Source organism: Leptonychotes weddellii, chromosome 4, assembly GCF_054177405.1.
Source record: "Leptonychotes weddellii isolate Sample4059 chromosome 4, ASM5417740v2, whole genome shotgun sequence".
Lineage (NCBI taxonomy): Eukaryota > Metazoa > Chordata > Mammalia > Carnivora > Phocidae > Leptonychotes > Leptonychotes weddellii.
In genome coordinates, this window is record NC_138372.1 from 103,395,785 (window position 1) to 103,415,636 (window position 19,852).

General features: G+C 39.1%; 2 protein-coding genes across 3 annotated transcripts in view; both read left to right on the forward strand.

Annotated features, from left to right (window-relative positions):
- Nucleotides 1-19,852, forward strand: part of XKR4 (XK related 4) — a 417,069-nt gene that overhangs the window by 260,054 nt on the left and 137,163 nt on the right. The window lies entirely within an intron of this gene.
- LOC102737946 (26S proteasome non-ATPase regulatory subunit 12-like) lies at nt 17,608-19,822 on the forward strand. The gene is given in 3 exon segments (XM_031020546.2): nt 17,608-18,833; nt 18,836-19,004; nt 19,052-19,822. Coding segments are annotated over 3 exon segments (1,368 nt in total). The 5' UTR covers nt 17,608-18,028; the 3' UTR covers nt 19,446-19,822.

Consider the following 19,852-nt stretch of genomic DNA (forward strand, 5'->3'; position numbering starts at 1 on the left):
AGTATAAAGGTTGTCATAGGTACCGTGATGGAAGCAGACCCAGAGGAAAGTGGACACCCAAAGAAGGGAGTGACCCACTCTACCTGGAAAGGATGGGAAAGGTTTTATACACGCTTAGCTTGAGCTAAGTTGATAGTTGAGGCAGTAAAAACAGAAGAGATCATCTAGGGAGAGATCAGTGGAGGAGGAAAAGGCCAAGAAGAGAATCCTGGGGTTATCACCTAATAAGAGTCTAGAATGGAAGAAGAGCCAGTGAAGCAGAAGGACCTAAGAGAAGTGGGAAGATCAGAAAAGCCCAGTGATATGGTAGGCAAGGCTGTTGTTTCAAAAGAAATGCCCATGAGGGACCAGTCAAGTTGAGAACTGAACAACATAGTGTTAGATTTGACACTGTGACATCACTGTGACACAGCCCAGAATGTAACAGTGCAAAGCTTAGGAAAGAAGAATGTGTATTTGGGGCACCTGGGTGACTCAGTCAGTTAAGCATCTGCCTTTGGCTCAGGTCATGATCCAAAGGTCCTGGAATCGAGTCCCGCATCAGGCTCCCTGCTCAGCGGGGAGTCTGCTTCTCCCTCACCCTTTACCTTTCCCCCCCGCTCGTGCTCTCTCTCTCTCTCTCTCTCTCACTCTTGCTCTCAAATAAATAATAAATAAAATCTTTAAAAAAAGAAGAATGTGAATTAGAAGAGAAGAAATAGTAATAGCAAAGGGAGAATTTCTAGACTAGGAAGGGAAGAATAAAATGAATAAAAAGTGGCTAAGAGCACAAGTTTCAGGATAGAGACATAAACATAAAACTGTGTTGAAGGAACCATTAAAAAATAGGCTTGAGAAGAAGAACCAAAGCAAGATCTTCCTTGAATCCTGTTGCTGCTCCCCTATCCTGGTAGTTAACAGAGTTTACTGAGTCAACATAGGTGACACCACCAGTAACAGGTAGAGCTGAACCAGAGCCCAAGGTTCCACGATCTATCCCATTGATAAAGGGCCCCAACATGGAGAAATACCATCAAGAGTCATCTTTTATGTTTTCACTCACCTGTAGCCCTACGTGTGTCACTTAACCACACTGAGCATTAGCTTCTCTGACTGGAAAAGATTTTAATGATCTAAATTGCAATGTTGTGTTAAAATCAAATAAAAAATGTAAAGAACCTCAACCTCCTACCTGGTGCAATGAAAGTGATCAGCTGTCCACCTGTGCCATCCTCTCGCTTCCTTCTTTCCTGTCTCAAATGGAGGAGGGGAAGAACACCCTCAGCCTGTTTCTAAATTTGCTATGAAGTGAGGTTTCATAACTCACATTTTATTTGAACTCATTTTACCTAACCTTGAAGCTAAATATTGACTTTCTCTCCCTTTCCCCACCACCAACCAGAGATTTCCTCCTGGCCTTAGGTTACACATGCCCTCCAGAGCCTAAGCTGATTGCATTTGTTGTGTTCTTGTCTCTTGAACTCAAAGTTGTCCCAGAGAGGTTGAGACCTCAGAAGACTTCCAACAAATGCCACTTAGGCTTTGATCTGTCCACTGACCTATATTTTTAGCATGAAGTACTTTTAGCCTTGATTTTTTGAAAGAATACATGTGGGGGGGGGAGAATGTTGTGCAGTGTCTTTAAATTTTCTAAGTGCATCTTCTTCACCCCGTTAGACATCAAAAATAATCTTTTTCCCACAAGCTCATTAACATTCATATGCTAAGTGTTGATCTGGACATTTTCAGATATTTTCTTCAGTTCTAGGAAAGTATAGGATTTCTAAAATTAGTGGTCCTATTTTCTTCGTTTTTAAATAGATTTTATTTTTTAGAGGAGTTTTATGTTCACAGCAAAAATGAGAGGAAGGTATAGGTTTTCCCATATATCTGCAGTCCCCACAGATGCATAGGCTCCTCTCTTTATCAATGTCCCCCACCAGAATGGTACATTTGTTACAAAGGACGAATTGACATTTTCGCATCGTTATCACTCAAAGTCCATAGTATACATTAGGGTTCACTCTTGCTATTGTACATGTAAGGTTTGGACAAATGTGTAATGACATGTATCCATCATGACGAACTCATACAGAGTATTTTCACTGCCCTAAAAATCTTATGTGCTCCCCATGTTCATCCTTCCCTCCTCCCAGGCCCTGGCAAATACTGATCTTTTTACCGTCCTCATAGTTTTGTCTTTTCCATGTCATATAGTTGGAATCATAAGTCTGTATCCTTTTCAGGCTGGCTTCTTTCACTTAGTAATGTGTATTTAAGATTTCTCAATACATTTTCATGGCTTGATAGATTATTTCTTTTTGCACTGGGTAATAGGCTATTGCCTAAATTACCATAGTTTTTTGTTTGTTTGTTTGTTTTATCCAGTCACCTATTGAAGGACATCTTGGTTGCTTTCAAATTTTGGCAATTACAAATAAAGTTGCTATAAACATCCCTGTGCAGGGTTTTATGTGGACATATGTTTTCAATTCCTTTTGGTAAATACCAAGGGGTGCAGTTACTAGATTATAGTTTAGTTTTATAAGAAACCACTAGACTGTCTTCCAAGGTGGTTGTACCATTTTGCATTCCCATCAGCAATGAATGAGAGTTCCTGTTGCTCCACATCCTCACCAGCATTCGATGTTGTCAGTGTTCTTGATTTTGGCCATTCTAAACCCATGTAGTGGTATGTATATTCTTGCTGTTTTAATTTGCATTTTCCTGATGACGTATGATGTGTAGCATCTTTTCATATGCTTATTGCCATCTGTATTTCCTCTTTGGTGAGGTATTTGTTAAGGTCTTTGGATCATTTTTCACTTGGGTTGTTGTACTTTCTTATTGTTGAGTTTTAAGAGTCCTTTGTATATTTTCCTTTATCAGATCTGTCTTTTGCAATTGTTTTCTTTCAGTTTGTGGTTTGTTATTTTGTTCACTTGATAGTGTTTTTTGCAGAAGTTTTTCATTTTAATGAAGCCCAGCTTATCTGTTCTTTCTTTCATGGATCATGCCTTTGGTATTGCATCTAAAGACTCATCACCATACCCAAGGTCATCTAAATTTTCTCCTATGTTATCTTCCAGGAGTTTTATAGTTTCACATTTTAATTTAGGTCTGCAATCCATTTTGAGTTAATTTTTGTGAAGGTTACAAAGTCTGTGTTTACATTCATTATTTTGCACATGGATGCCTGGTTATTTCAAGACATTCTGTTGGAGAGACTATCTTTTCTCTATTGCCTTTGCTTCTCTGTCAAAGATCAGTTGATTATATTTATGTGGGTATATCTCTGGACTCTATTCTGTTCTCTTAATCTATTTGTCAATCTTTTACCAATACCACACACTTTGATAACCATAGCTTTATAGTAAGTGTTGAAGTTGGGTAGTGTCAGTCCTCCAACTTTGTTCTCCTCCAGCATTATATTGGCTATTCTGGATCTTTTGCCTGATATGTAAACCTTAGAATTGTTTATGAATCATCACAAAATTAATTACTGGGATTTTGATTGGAATTACATTGAATTTACAGATCAGGTTGGGAAGAACTGACATCTTGACAATATTGATATTCCAATCCATGAATATGGAATATCTCTCCATTTTTTTTAAAGTTCTTTGATTTTTTTCATCAGAGTTTTGTAGTTTTTTTCAAATAGATCTTGTACATATTTGTTAGACTTATACCTAAGTATTTCATTTTGGTGAATGCTAATATAAATGGTATTGTGTTTTTAATTTCAAATTTCACTTATTCCTTATTGACATGTAGGAGAACAATTGACTATGTTAACCTGGTATCTTGCAACCTTTCTATAATCTCTTAGTTCCAGGAGTATTTTTGTTGATTCTTTCAGATTTTCTATAATCATTTCATATGTGAACAAAGACAGTTTTTTTTTTAAAGATTTTATTTATTTGACAGAGAGAGACACAGCAAGAGAGGGAACACAAGCAGGGGGAGTGAGAGAAGGAGAAGCAGGCTTCCCGCTGAGTAGGGAGCCCGATGTGGGGCTTGATCCCAGGACCCTGGAAAACCATGACCTGAGCCAAAAGCAGACGCTTAATGACTGAGCCACCCAGGTGCCCCAAGATAGTTTTATTTCTCCTCTCCCAATTTGTACACTTTTTACTTCCTTTCTTGCCATATCTTCTTGATGTTAGAGGCAGTCCAGGTTCAGTGAAAAGCATTAGTCTAATAAGTGAATCATCACAAGTGATTATATTTCTTTCCATTCCCTCATTTCTCACCCTTCTCTTTCTCTCACTCTCCCTCTCCCCACCCAGACATACATGCATGTGCACATGCACACACACACACACAAACACACAGAGAAAGAGAAACACAAATGTACCTGCGATTACAGGCACAGACTACTTGTCAAACTATATAACACAGTATTTGAAAGTCACAATGCCTAATGGCAATGACACTTGTCCCCCACCTCTACCACCACCCAGGGAATGAGAGAGAAATGCATGCTGCCTGCTCAAGGAGCAAAATGGCAAGAAAATTCAGATTCAAAAGACTACTGTGAATCTTGCCTCATGACCTAATAACTTTGAGCTGTGGCTCATTTTTTTACCTCTCTGCATCCATTTCTTTATCAGAAGAGTGGTGAAAGTATGCCTTACCTCATAGGGCAGACATGTGTGAAAATTTGCTGAGACAAAGTGAAGGACAAATGCCCTGTATCATACCTGGTATATGGCAGGTACTCAAGAGGTGTCCTCTTCCATTGGGAATATTTAACTCTGATGTGCCACTACAGACAACAAAGAGCAGACCATGTATAACCAAAGTATCAACCTTACCAGCTAGGCTGCACTCCCAAATAACTCGGGGAATTAGTTAGGAATACATCACTGTTTTTCCCTCAAGGAAGGAAGGAAGGAAAGGAGGTGGGAAGGAAGGAAGGGAGGAAAACTCAACAATGTGAAAATTCAAGAGTCAAAAGAGAACCAGCAGAACTTCATGAGTTTATTGTGCGTGCATGCCCTGGTGTTGCCTTAATTCTCCACTTACCTGAGGCTTGCTGGTACGTGCTGCACCTGTACCTCGTGGATCGGGGAGGGGGGAGATGAAAAGTATGAAACAGTAATCTGACATTATCAGACCCCAGAAAGGCACTTCTGGAAACACTAATTAGATTCTCTTCAGCCTTTTTTTTAATTTAGTGAGTTCGAAAAGAAGATCACACCTCTCCTAACACTTATAAAGAGAATTTGTGAACGAGACTATATGCGAGTAATACCTATTTGATGCTCGAGGCAACATGTTGCCATGGTACCAATCAGATTTTGTCTTCATCTGGGAATAGGAATTAAAACTGACAACTTTTGAGTATAACTGTTCCTGTTTGTCCCCATAAGCAGTGTTAGTGCTTGGATAGAGAAGAGGTCTAGTTTTGTTTTTGCTGTTGTTGTTTTCTTGTTTTGAAACAATAGTACATTAAAAGGAGTAGGATATGAAATAGTGCAATGAGTTTAGAGAAACAAAGACTCCCCCAAAGGAGCTCATTATTCTCATACATTTACATTATCAAAGGATGTGGAAATGCCAAAAAGCGAGTTCTTAATGGTCAAAAGCAGCAGTGTCATCTCAGAGCCAAAGAGAGTGAATCAGTGACTAATGGGGTGCAAGTGCAAGATTGATCTGGAAGCCTAATTGGCTATTTTTATGGCTTTAAAATTCTGATCTTATATTAGAGCTATAAAATATCCATTGTGCTTTGGGGAACATCTGTGCATTTGGCTCTCATAATAAAAGAAATATTGCAAATCAAGGGAGGTAGCCTGCTATGGAGAAAAACAAGAGAATGATTAACTTGAAATTCGGGGAAGTGTTTGCCCATGGGAATGAGGTAGAGAGGGAATGGGGCTTCATAGTCATTGATAATGTTCAATTTCTTAAGCTGAAAGGCATTTTATTATTTCTCTTGGAACTCCACATAGACATTGCATATATTCACAACAAAAATTTACTTATAGAGGTAGAGGGAATAGAATATGACAAGTCAATGGATGGTGGACAGTGGATTCAAGTCTTGACTCTACTACTGAGTAGCTAAGTGATTGGCATATCACCATGGCTGGGGCTCAGTTTTCTCATCTGTGAAATAAGGCATGCTAAATGGTTACTATACTCCCTTCCTGCTTGAAAACTGTCCAATTCAATGTTTATCACATGGAATACAATACTGTTAATTTTGTTGGGGAATATTATTTTCATCATACAAAACCAACAAAATCCTACAGTTACCATTCAATCATCCACCTCAATTTAATTAGCAAAGTACATTATTCTCTTATCCCAGATGAGCCCTTTTAAGTAATCCTGCTAATTGTTGAGCAGAATTTGGGAGCTTCTTTACAAGGCACGATATTATGGAATCAGTAACAGGGCTTACAATGTGGGAGTTGAGGTCCTGTCTGACACTGACACTCCACACTTCTCTGTCAGCTCACCTTGTCAGCTTCTCTGAACGTAAGATAGCAATATATTGAGCTCAAGAGGTATCTAGTTATTTTATGGTCATCAAATGCTGTCAGGTGCTTCAGATTTTCCAAATTACCAAAAAATAACTACACTTTTCAGGATGGGACTAATCACCATCCCAAAAGGGTTTCAAGGAAATGCTCCCTTTTGGTTTTCAAAATTAAGAGTGCAAACATCTGCTTTCCTCATTCTTTCCACAAGTATTTATAGGGTGCCTACTGTAGGCCAAGTCCTGTGCTGACTGTTGATCCCTACTTAATTTCAAAGCACAAATAGGAGATGTGATTATTATAAATGTGCCCTAGGGCATTGTGGCAAATTTCCCAGGCACTGGTATTCACTCATACTCATTTGGATATGTGTGTGTCAAATGAGAATAGATAGATTTGGGCTGCTGCCTTCCACTTCTGGTTTTGTTTCAGGCTCCAGTGTCAACTGAGCCAAAATGCATTCTTGTTAGTCCTGACCAGCCCCTTACCCTCCATCCTGAGAACAGTGCTGCCCAAACATCCTGTGGTGGTTCCTCAGGCGGGACCCCATGAGAGGCTATGGAAGAACCCATCACCTGGGTTCTGAGGTTGAATATCGACTTCTGAAAACTGGGGCAAATGTCTTAACCTCTCAGAGGCTCCATTTATTCACTCTGAAATAGGGACCTACCTCAAGTGTCACAATGCACATTGTGAACATGAAATATGGCGTCACACATGTAAAGCACTGAGCTCAAGACCTGGCACTTAATTTTGCCTCAAAAAAATTACATATGCTTCCTCTTACTGTTCTCACATAATTAAATACACAATCATGCTTCAAAGAGAAAGCTTCTATCTTCAGAAGAATTGCCTGCTGCCTTCCTGCTCTGTTGGTTACGATGAGAGCCTGGCTGAGGGAATTGGGCAGCATCCTGTTCTCTCAAATATGTCCAGGCATCCTTGAGGAATAATCAAATTTAAGCACACACTTATATTAAGGGGGCAGTGCTAGACACCAAATGTGTTGTGGCATCTTGGGAAGCAAAATCCAAAGACTGGCATCATCAAGAGGCTTGAAAGTGATTTTGCCACTTTCCTTACCTCGACCCCCTTCAATAAGAGTTTAGCATAAGATTGATTAAGAAAAGCTTGCACAATGTCTGTGATAACATGTAAAAGAATACAAACCATTCCTATAATAAAATTATCAAGAAAAGGCAAGTTCCTTCGGGCACCTGGGTGGCTCAATCAGTTAAGCGTCTGCCTTCAGCTCAGGTCATGATCCCAGGGTCCTGGGATCGAGCCCCGCATCGGCTCCCTGCTCAGCGGGAAGCCTGCTTCTCCCTCTCCCACTCCCCCTGCTTGTGTTCCTTCTCTCACTGTGTCTCTCTCTGTCAAATAAATAAATAAAATCTTTAAAAAAAAAAAAAAGAAAAGGCAAGTTCCTTCTAAATGTTGAAAGAGAAAGGAAAGCCTCAGGAAATTAAATCTGAGTGCGGGGGCCTTCTTCCACTTAAGCAAACATCCAGGCAGTAACAGAAATGTACAATTTATGTGAACTTTCAGGGGCTGTATTTTTCTCATTTCATTCATTCCCACTTATTTGTGGTGTTTGCAATTTTTTCAAGGAACTACTCAGTGATTTCTTGTGGGTTATTGGGTGGGGTTTAAACCCATATACACACAGAGAAACTGAAGTTGGTCCACTAAGTCAGCAAAAGAAGAGCTCTGGTCTCTAACCACCACCCATGTGCTACCAGGACTTCCCTCTCTTGATTTCACAATGCATCTTTGCTATCATTAGCAGCAGCTCTGGGCTTAGTGCCGACCAGTTATTCACATAGCAGGTCCTCCACAAACTACTACAGATGGAGGTGATTAATGCATCCAATGAAAGACTCAAACTACACCATCTCTAAATCTAAAATTCAACATAAGTACAAATCATGCTTATTTCCATCAGAAAATGTTTTATGGATACTCTGTTCATCTTTTTTGGTGGATCTTATATGAAGGTAGCAATTATCCTTTAAAATCATTTCATATCTAAAAATAAATTAAATGATCTGATGTACTGAACATCAAATGCATATAGTACATATAAGTTAACAATGAAGCCAGATATGAGAAAATCCAAATTTATTAGACAAGTTGAGAAAAGGTGATTATTTTCTTTTTAAGAGGAAAAAAATTAAAATTACTCTGAATATGATATATTTCAGATCTCAGCTTTCTTATTTTGTTATTTATTGCTGATTCCAAATTGTTTTCCTTTGCATCTTCTCCTTAACTGAGAAATATTTTATTTTTGTTGCTAAGGCAAAAGAAAATAATTCAGAATCAATAATAAGATGTCTTAATTTCTAAACATGATTTCCTTGTGGATATTTAATAGATTTCCAAATTAAGTAGACGTTCCAGTGATAAACATTTATATGACATCTTTTCATCAAAGTGTTTCTACCTCTATCACGTCTCTTCCTCTTTCCACAGTTAAAATCTGTATTCTTATTCCCATTTTCCAAGTAGGAAGCTGAGATCCAGAAGGTTAAACAGCAGGAATAAGAGGAAAAGTCAAGTCAGGGTCAGAAAGACACCAGTATCTTATCTTCCAGTTATGTTATGATTTTATGATAAAGCTCCTCAAAAACATTTAAATATTATGCAAATTCTGAAGACTACTATTAAAGAAAGAGTTATTCTTTAAATTTTTGTAACATTATACTTGGAGATACCTTTGCCCACTTTTCTCATCCTAAATGGCCAAGAACAGCAATTATTATTTGCCTGCTGCTGAGGTTTGAAATTTTAGCCGAAGAATTCAAAGTATGCCATGTATTTAACTCTATTCCAACAGGAATATGCCGTAATGAATGGATGTGGTCATTGACCTGGAACAAGATCACTTTGAACATGACACTATTACACAAAGTGGTAGCATTTATTTTCAGATAACCACTTTTTAAAAGGAGTTGTGAATATATATTCCAAAGAATAAAAATGCCAGCTACTAGGTTTTGAGAAGCAGAATAAAATATGATACGGAGTTATTGAGGGGTGATATATTTTGGCTGATATGGCTGAGGTGGTTTGTTTTAGAGTTTATAGCAATAAAGGTAATCAGGTGATTCTTAATGTTGCCAAGAGTACTGCAGAGGAGCCATTAAAGGAAGGAGAGAGGGAGGGCATTTGGAAGGTCAAAACTTTGATTCTGGAAGGTTTCAATTAGGTATTGATTCCATTGACACTTACAGCATCCTAAAGGTGGAAAATTCATTTGTAAAACATTGTTTTGTTACAGAAGGTTGGCTGAGTGCCCAACTCTTACCGAACTTTATGAGCTTGTATTCTGGAGGGAAGTTTCATTTATTACCACAGGCTATTTTTTAGCATCTCTCTTTATCACTCAGGATTTTAGGCACTGGGTCTCATTAATTTGCAAAATATTCCAGTGGGGAGTCTGAGTTGTGGGGAGAGAGATGTGTGGATGCACACACCACAGACCAGGGCATGGGTGGGGTGAGTAAATGAATGTGTCGATGCTCCAAACCAAACAGACTCTCACCCAGCCTTTGCCCTACCTCATCAAACTCTCACCTACAGAGAGTTCTGTTCATATACTTGAAGTCCCAGCCACCTTTTTTGATCCTCAGTGCACACAGCAAAGAGCCACAGGAACTGTTTAAGTGCCTGAAGAGGGAAGGAGAAGGAGAGTAAGTCACTGAATCAGAGTAAAGGGAGCCACTGAGACACACTCAGCTTAGGCTTTGAAAGAGCAGAAATTTGGGGTTTGGGTTTTTATTTTCTGGCCCGACTAATTTATATTTTAGGTGAATTGGTAATTTGGCATTTGCTACGATGGTAAGTATTAAATAGTTAACATTTCTGAAATGACTCCTATCTTCCTAATAATTAGAACAATTGTTCTAATTGTTAACATATGAATTTCCTTTAATCTAACGTTATCACAATTTTACACCTGAGTGTGAGAAGATTGAGTAGGTACTTTATTATCCCAATGTCACTTGAAAGGAAAAATAACCCATCTAAGGGCTCATGAAGGAAAAAGGGCAGAACCAGGATTCAAATTTAGGCCATCTGGCTGCAGAGTCAGCCCATGGACCCACTCCACTATACCACCAGCCATATTTACCCATAAATCATCTCACGTTCTCTTGCATTTTAATAAATCATTAGTGAGGAGGGGACTCAATCGAGAATTCTAGCCCTAATTCACAAGTCTCCCTTGCAAATCGTCTTTGGTATTAGCTCATCATTCTTGGACCTTCAGAATCTGACTGCAGCAAGTGTAATCCTGGAGGGCAGTGCTTTTCAAGAGGAAGAAATAGCATGTGTCAAAGACGGGACACAAGGGCATGTTTCAGGAATAGCAAATTGTTTTATGTGCCCAGTGGTGACAAGTGGGTTGATGATCAGAAGTTGTGGGAAAAGTTTGGAGGAGCAGGTTGGAGTCAAGTCTTCCTTGCAGGCAGAAAAAGGCACAAGCTAAACCATTCCAAGAAAATACTTCACTTTTCTGGAGGTAAAGTGAGGGTACATTGGGAAAAAATTGTAAGATATCAAGTGTGTTAGGTATTTCATATTTTTTGTTGTTGTTGTTGGCTGTGTTCAACTTGTCAGATCATGGTTACAGTGAGAATGGCTGCAGGGGCAGAAAAAAAAGTTCTAGAAATAGTAGCCTTGTAACTTACCATTGGAGCTGCTGACGTATTTTTACCAAGGGAGAATATAATAGTCCAAAGACAGGATGAGAAGTGGCAAATCCAGGTGAGGACTCAGTATTTTTTGTTTTATTTGTGTAACTGAACCACTGGCTAGGATGAGCAAAGGAGTTAAGTTTATCCTGCCAGAAGGAGAAAGATCCCTGAAAACAGTGAGGTGACACAACACTTCAGAGACATTTACCTACAAATTAGTAAACAGAGAGTTAGGCATAATGACAATAAATACATGCTGTCAAGAACACCCTTCGAAGCCAATATCAGGGAGTGAATACGGTGCCTCGGGAAGAATCTATCAGCCCACATGGAACAAGTTTATAAGGTAATAAGTCTGATTCTCCAGCAAATACACCAACGTATAAATTTCAAATGATTTTTGTTACCTCCAAAACAGATTCCATGGGTGAGCTTAGTGAGTTACTGTCATAGCTAAAAGGACAACAGGGACTCCTCTTTAAGAGTTGCCATCATGACTGGTGGCAATTCTTTTGAGTATCTTTAATATAACAAATAATATATATTTTTTCTTTGAGAGTAGGGGTGATTTGGGGAATATATAAAAAATACAGAATTAAATCTGATAAATAAGAATGCTTCAAATTTGCAATATGCTCTAGGGTCAACAAAAATTGTGGTTGCAAAGAAAGAGATAAGCATTATTGAATGAAGGCTATTCTGTCGGAAGCTCTGCTTGCTGGCTGGCCAAGTCTTTCTGCATTTCCAGTTACACCCTACTTGAGAAACACAGCCTACCTGAAGGTCAACTAACAGGCTTTAGTATTCCAGCCTATGTAGATATTCACTTACTGTTCATGAGGCCTCAACCCTGACCCCTTTCCATTTTAGTCTGGCAAAATCTTTTCAAGAGTTTGTTCAGATGTTACCTGACCATGAGTAGAACACACATCCACTGGCATATAACTTATTTTTCTCTTCCTCACTAAGCTCTATGTTTCTTGGAGTCAAGACTCATGCTTTGGTAGTCTTTCTATCTCTGTAGCTTCTACAGAGTGCCTAGCACATGATGAGTACTCAATAATATTTGCTAAGAAGTGAATGAAATAAGACAATTCCAGAGAATGCTAAGGAAAATAATATCACAGAAGAGAGGAGACAGAAAGGTGGTCTCAGCAAATTGCTTTGAAAAATAAATAATTCTAGCTTTCATGTGTATATTTTGCTACATATTTGTTTAAAAAATGGGCTCATCTTGGGCGTCTGGGTGGCTCAGTTGGTTAAGCGACTGCCTTCGGCTCAGGTCATGATCCTGGAGTCCTGTGATTGAGTCCCACATTGGGTTCCCTGCTCAGCAGGGAAGTCTGCTTCTCCCTCTGGCCCTCTCCCCTCTCATGCTCTCTCTCTATCTCATTCTCTCTCTCAAATAAATAAATAAAATCTTTAAAAATAAATAAATAAAAATAAAATTTAAATTTAAAAAATTAAAAATGGGCTCATCTTTAGTCAACTTTTTGAGAGTACTTAACGCCATTCATGCACATATTGTGCTTAACCCATTGGAGAGAGCCAAGAGGAGAGACAGTCTATTGTACCAACAAAAAGAATCCCAAAAGAACTGGTAGCAAATGTGATAGGAACAAAAGTGTATTTTATACCTTCAAATTCTGTGTGCTGCCTTTATTTTTTTCTATTAATTGCTTGGATATTCCATAGGTACCATATTCAAAAATTCTTTTTAAGTCATTTTGTTCAAAGCCTATTTATAGAGATTCTGAAAACAGAGAGGCTACTGTCTGAAATAGAATATACCTATGCTTAATGAAATGTCAAGACATCAAAATGCTTATCCTTTTTATAGGGCTAGGGAAGAGCAAATAATCGCCAACGTGAGCCGAAACGTTCCTGATGACAAATTTAGTAACTCCAATCCTTAGGGACCCCCAACAAGGATCAGGGAACATATTGCATCACCGTTCCTTGAGAGTCTGTAGGGCATCCGCTGAGCCTACCTCAGAGAGCCCCATGCCAGGCGTGACCTTCACACTGGATGCAGGAAGCCTGACTGTCCCTGCAAAGGGAGTTCTGGCCCTGATCTTTCATCGCAGCTGCTTGTCTCCAGAAGCCAATTAGCACACCTCACAAAGTCTTTTTCGAAAAATCCCATCTAATGGTCTGGATATAGCTGAACCGAAAAGGCACTTATTCAAATATTGGCCAAGCAGATTGACATCTTCTCAATGTGTTTGCTCTTTTCTAATTGCTGATTCAATAAGAAGTTTCGTGTGTTGCTGAAGTCTTACCCATGACTGACAGAAATGAAAGTGAAGGTAACTCCACTCCTGTTGCCTCTATAGCAATTTGGTTTTAATATATCAAGGGGGTATATAGTAGCAAAGAAGAAACAGGTATACAACTGGATAAATGGGAAAAGATCTGGATCCCCGTATTTCACAATGGGATGTGCAAGTACAAGCCATTGAAATTAATGCACCTCATTTTGAATCGATAGGGTTCTTTTTTCTAACACATCTGGTTTTCAATTCTTTCCTAGGAAGAAATTTCATTATAACATATATTGTATATCCCAGTTCCTCCCTCCAAAAAAATTCAGATCTAACATATACCACATAGCAAATATCTTATTGCCAGCACTATATACTGCATAAAGTACCATGTCAGGTCAGAGACTTCAAATCTTGGTCTTAATTTGGCAAATTCAGAGTGGCTTTAGTGGGGTTTTCTGGGTCTCTTTCTCTGATCTCCCTATTAGGCTTCTGGCTGGTCTGCCCCTCTTGGTATGAAGACTGGCCGTTAGCCTCCACTAATTACTAGCAGAGTACTCTATTGTTTTTGACCACACCCTGTGGCATAGATTGCCCCATATCTGATCCTATTCAGTTGCACCCCGTTTTTAGGGGCAGGGCACTGCCAACACAAGAGGGCTCTTCTCAGCAGTCTATTTCCTTGGTTCTCTCTGTTTAACTTCTAGCTGACCTACCATTTCACTCTTGCTATAAGTACCATGGCTCCCCTTCTTAACTGCTCACCACCAAGATCTCCACTATTTTTGACAATGCCCTTAGTCAAGAACTTCCCGATGTTATGTTCCTGGTAAAGTCAGTCCCCTTTACACAGACACACTGGAGTTTTCTGCTCTTCATGCCTGCCCCCCCACCCCCAGGAGAGCCATATTGCCTTTGTACCAAAGCTGGGGCTGGCATCAGCAACCCACTTCTCTCAGAAGGCTACCCTGGTGGTATTACTGGGGCTCTGGGTAGGGGTGGTACCTTGTCTTCTCAGCTTGTCCCTCCCAGCATGGATCTTCTGGCCTATGAGTGAGCCTGGGGAGGGGAGAGAGCCCAGAGCCCAGCATTCTCAGCCAGCTCTGTCTGGATTAGAACTTTGACTCTACAGGTGTGGAATCAGTGGGGGAAGGGAGACCTGTCCTCTTGGCTGTATCCACATGGACTAGAGCTTCTGCAGTACAAAGCTGGAAGCTGGGGTGATGAGGGATGTCAGTAACATGCCCCTTCTATGGCAAAACTCTACATCTAGGCTGCAAGGCAGAAGGAGAGGGAACCCCCTCTTCTTAGCCATACCACCTAGAATAGAGCTTCTGCCACACTGAGCTGGGGGAAGGCAGGAATGAATGTGAGCAGCTCATGGTTCAATAACACAGTGCCGTGCTGTTCTTACAGAGATTTAGTAGATTTTCTTAAATAGATGCTTTTCCATTTGATGCAGTCCCTCCAAACAATTTTCAGAGACTTTAAGAGGTTTTCTTGTTTGTTTTGTCTTGTTTAATAATTTTTAGCAGTTAAAAGGTGGTTTTACTAGAGAGAGAGGGTCTATCCAGCTCTGAAGCTTGTCATCTAGGAGGTCAATAGCTCCTTTTAAATTTTTATAATCATGGCAATCTAACATCTATCCTTTTTACTGTCAGATCAGAAGAGTATCACTTAACCAATACGTTGCTTCATAAACTCTAATCATGTGTTCTGGCATCCCAATAAGATAATTTTCTTTAGGCCAAGATACAGCTTTTATTCTTATTGGCACACTCTCAAAAGCCTTCTTCTGAAATAAGAAAAAAAGAACAATTTTTAACTCTTAAATTCCCATATTGACAGGCTTCCTCAGCCATGTCCACCTTACAAGATGATGAGAGAGGATAATGGGTTCTATAAATCCCACATTAAGCTCTATCAGCCTAAGATTGTACTCATGCATTTAATAGCAATTCATTAATTTCCATTGAGGATCTCACCACTAAGATCTCTGTTACGAGTTGACTTGTGACAGCCAAAAATATGTAGATTGAAGCTCTAACCACCCACCTGTACCTCAGACAGTGAACTTGGTTGAAAAAATGGGATTGTTGCAGATGTAATCAGTTCAGATGAGGTCAGTAGGGTGGGCCCCATACTGATGTGACTGGTCTACTTTTTAAAAAGAGGAAACTTGGACCAGACACACACACAGGGAGAACATCACATGAAGGTTGAAATTATCCTGCCACAAGCCAAGGAACTACCAGAAGCTAGGAGAGAAGGCTGGAACAGAACCTTCCCTGGTAGCTCAGAGGAAACGTGACCTTGAAAACATCTTAATTTCCAATTTGTAACTTCCAAAACTGAGAAGCAATAATTTCTGTTGTTTAAGCTACTCAGTTTATGGTATTGTTATGGCAGCCCCAGCAAACTAATACTACCATCTCCATACCGATGGAAAATGATTTCTTGTGTTAGTGCGTCTTTCCAAGTCGCCAGTAAACAACCAGAACTTATATGTTTAGAAGACCCTAGATTATTATAAAATTGACTCTTTAAAATAAAGAGCAATATAAGATGAAGACTACATAGTGGCTAATGGATACTGTCTGTTTCATGGAATCCATCGGAAAATGTATTGGAAGAAGTGCATTTTAATATGAAATTTCAAGGAAAAGTGAAATAAGTCAACCGGCAATTAATAAAGAAGGCACATGAATATGGCACACATATGAGAAAAATAAAGTCAGAGCTAGATTTCATCTCCTGTAAAGTCTACTCCAGGATTTCACAGCCATTTACTCATTTAACAAATATTTACTGAGTGCCTCTACTTTGCCAGGCTCTTCTAGTCCCGGTGCTTATTAAATATCTGTGGAAATAAAGTGAGGTTGTAAGCCTATTTTTAAGTCCCTGGCAACCCACTCTCATTTCTGCTTGATTATTGCATTTTCCAGTCACTTGGAAATGTGTCCTCGGGTTCCTAATGCCTGCTAGAGCCCATACATTTAATATTTCTCTTAGCCTCTGTCTGACACAAGGCTCACAGTCAAAGTCCCTGCCAAGGGCTGGTTTCTATGTTCTAATTGTTATGTGGAAGTTGTACAAGGCCTCTGAAGTGACCCTTGATCCCAGGGAAAAACACTAAGGGAAAGAACCAAATTTTGACAAATGGAAACTGGCCTGTGGTTATCTCAATTTCCAGTAAGGTTGCCTGTAGGTCAAGAGATAAATTTAACAACTCATTTGTGAGCGTGTGGAGGCTTCTGGCAGAGGTATATTTAAAAACAAAAAAAAAATCTCTTTCTTCCTCTGGTTAACTTCTTGGCCCTAGGTTTCTAGTGATGTTTTTGTGAATCACACCAAAAAACTGAAGGAGTTAGGTTAGGATATCATTTGTCAATTTCAATCTAAAGTTTATGATTAGTCATCTAAAGCCTTGATAATAAGTATAATTTTAATATCAAAAAGAAATTAATCTTTTCCCTCAATCATTTGCTCTTCCATTAGAGGTTTCTGACAAGGATTCTTCACAAAGGAAGCGCTGCATTTTTGTTCCTTCAACATGTTACAGTTCACACCAAATGATATTTTTCTTCTAACACAGAGATCCTGATGTTGTAAACATCTATAAAATGGAGTCTTTGGAACTTTCTCTTTCCATTAGAATCCGTATTGGAATCAGTTTAGACTGTGCGGATGGGGACTAGAATCCTGTTTCACTAAAGCTCAGAGCTGTGCACCAGGGCTTAGTGTTTGAATCACTTTCTCGTGTATTGATTTGCAAAATGTTTGTTTTGTTTTCTCCCTGCTGCTGTTCTGCATACCCCAAATTTTGGCCCTAAGCCATCTGGAGCTACTGGCTGCTTCCCTAGGGCATTGTGGTGACCATGACAATGAGTTTCTTCCTTGTGCATTGCCGGGTACACTGAGAGATTTAATTATCTGAGGGAGCACCCCCAATATAATTATAGAAAAAAGGAACTTGGAATTCATTCTCATCTTTTCCTTTTCTTGCTACCAAGTTTTTAAACCTAAAAATAAATTGAAGTTTTCAAATTGGCAGGTTACATGGTAAGTTTGATTAGGTGTTTTATTCTAAAAAACCCCAAAGTTGACCACATTCTTTGTTGGCATATGAACATGAAAAAATGGTTTGCCTCCCTTACAATAAGAGAAAGCACACTGAGGTAGCATTTCTTTCCTAGAACATTGACAAAAATCTAAATGTTTGATGACATTCTTTGTTGGGGAGGCTGTGGAGAAACAGGAGCCCTCAGGCGTGGATGATAGGTGAAAAACTCTATAGGGTGGGACTTAATAGCCAACAAATTTATCCTTGCATTTTTTCCTTGACCCAGAAACCCCATTTCCTGGAATCTACCCTGAAGAGGCACCTCCAAAATATGAAGCAATATTTAGGAAACTTATTCATTATACATTTACTTATAGTAACAAATATTAGAATCAGCCCAATGTCCATCAGTAAGGGACTGGTTGAATATATTAGGATATAGCTACACGATGGAGCATAATTCAGCTTTAAAAATAAAAGAGGAAGGGCCGAAGCAGGGGGATATCAAGGGACGTTCAGGCAGGGACCATGGTGGACCGCGGCTCGGAGCGGGCTGATGGGCGCATCGTCAAGATGGAGGGGGACTACAGCGCCATGGTGGATCAGCGACTGCCCGAGTGCGAGAAGTTGGCAAAGGAAGGAAGACTTCAAGAAGTCATTGAAACCCTTCTCTCTTTGGAGAAACAGACCCACACTGCTTCTGATATGGTGTCTACATCCCGCATCTTAGTTGCAGTAGTGAAGATGTGCTATGAGGCTAAAGAATGGGATTTACTTAATGAAAATATTATTCTTTTGTCAAAAAGATGGAGTCAGTTAAAACAAGCTGTTGCAAAAATGGTTCAACAGTGCTGTACTTACATTGAGGAAATCACAGACCTTCCAGTCAAACTTCAATTAATTGATACTCTACGAATGGTTACAGAAGAAAAGATTTATGTTGAAATTGAGCGTGCTTGACTGACTGAAACATTAGCAACTATAAAAGAGCAAAATGGTGATGTGAAAGAGGCCACCTCCATTTTACAGGAGTTACAGGTGGAAACCAACCGGTCAATGGAAAAGAAGGAGAGAGTGGAGTTTATCTTGGAGCAAATGAGGCTCTGCCCAGCTGTGAAGGATTACATTTGTACACAAATCATCAGCAAGAAAATTAACACCAAGTTTTACCAGGAAGAAAATACAGAGAAATTAAAATTGAAATATTATAACTTAATGATTCAGCTGGATCAACATGAGGGATCTTATCTGTCTATTTGTAAGCACTACAGAGCAATATATGGTACTCCCTCTATACAGGCAGAAAGCGAAAAGTGGCGACAGGCTCTGAAAAGTTTATCCTCTATGTGATTTTGGCTCCTTTTGACAACGAACAGTCAGATTTGGTTCACCGAATAAGTGGTGACAAGAAGTTAGAAGAAATTCCTAAATACAAGGATCTTTTAAAGCTTTTTACCACAATGGAGCTGATGCGTTGGTCCACACTTGTTGAAGACTATGGAATATTCCATAAGAAAAGGGTCTCTTGAAAAAAACAAAACAAAACAAAACAAAAAAAAGAAAAGTGTCTCTTGAGAGTCCGGCAACTGATGTTTTTGGTTCTATAGAGGAAGGTGAAAGAAGGTGGAAAGACTTGAAGAACAGAGTTGTTGGACATAATATTAGAGTAATGACCAAGTATTACACGAGGATAACAATGAAGAGGATGGCTCAGCTTCTCAATCTGTCTGTTGATGAGTCAGAAGCTTTTCTTTCTAATCTAGTAGTTAACAAGACCATCTTTGCTAAAGTAGACAGGTTGGCAGGAATTATCGACTTCCAGAGACCCAAGGATCCAAATAATTTATTAAATGACTGGTCTCAGAAACTGAACTCACTGATGTCTCTCGTTAACAAAACTACACACCTCATAGCCAAAGAGGAGATGATACATAATCTACAATAAGGGTCTCAACGCCCCTAGTGTTTTTAGAAAAGAGTTAAAATTGGAAGTCATAAAAAAAAAAAAAAGACTGCTATGGTGTAAATGTTGGGGTTTTTTTTTCTACATTCTCAGCTCCTTTGTCTAAAATTTAAAAGATAGTGAATATGTTTAAGGTCCCTTTCGACCTTTCAGCTCCCTGATTTTATCATTAACTTTGCATTTGCAATTGGTGAAAAAAAAATACATTTCTATTGTCTACGTACTCAAAAAATTGTGTCATAACTTACCCAAATGTGTTTTTCTATCATTTGAAAACTTTTTAGCTATTATTTGTTCTCATTCAGCTAACAACCATAATTATAATAATAAAAGCAGTATATGCACATTGACTTTCTATAGTTACCTGTGTTTCTGAACATTTTGTGGGA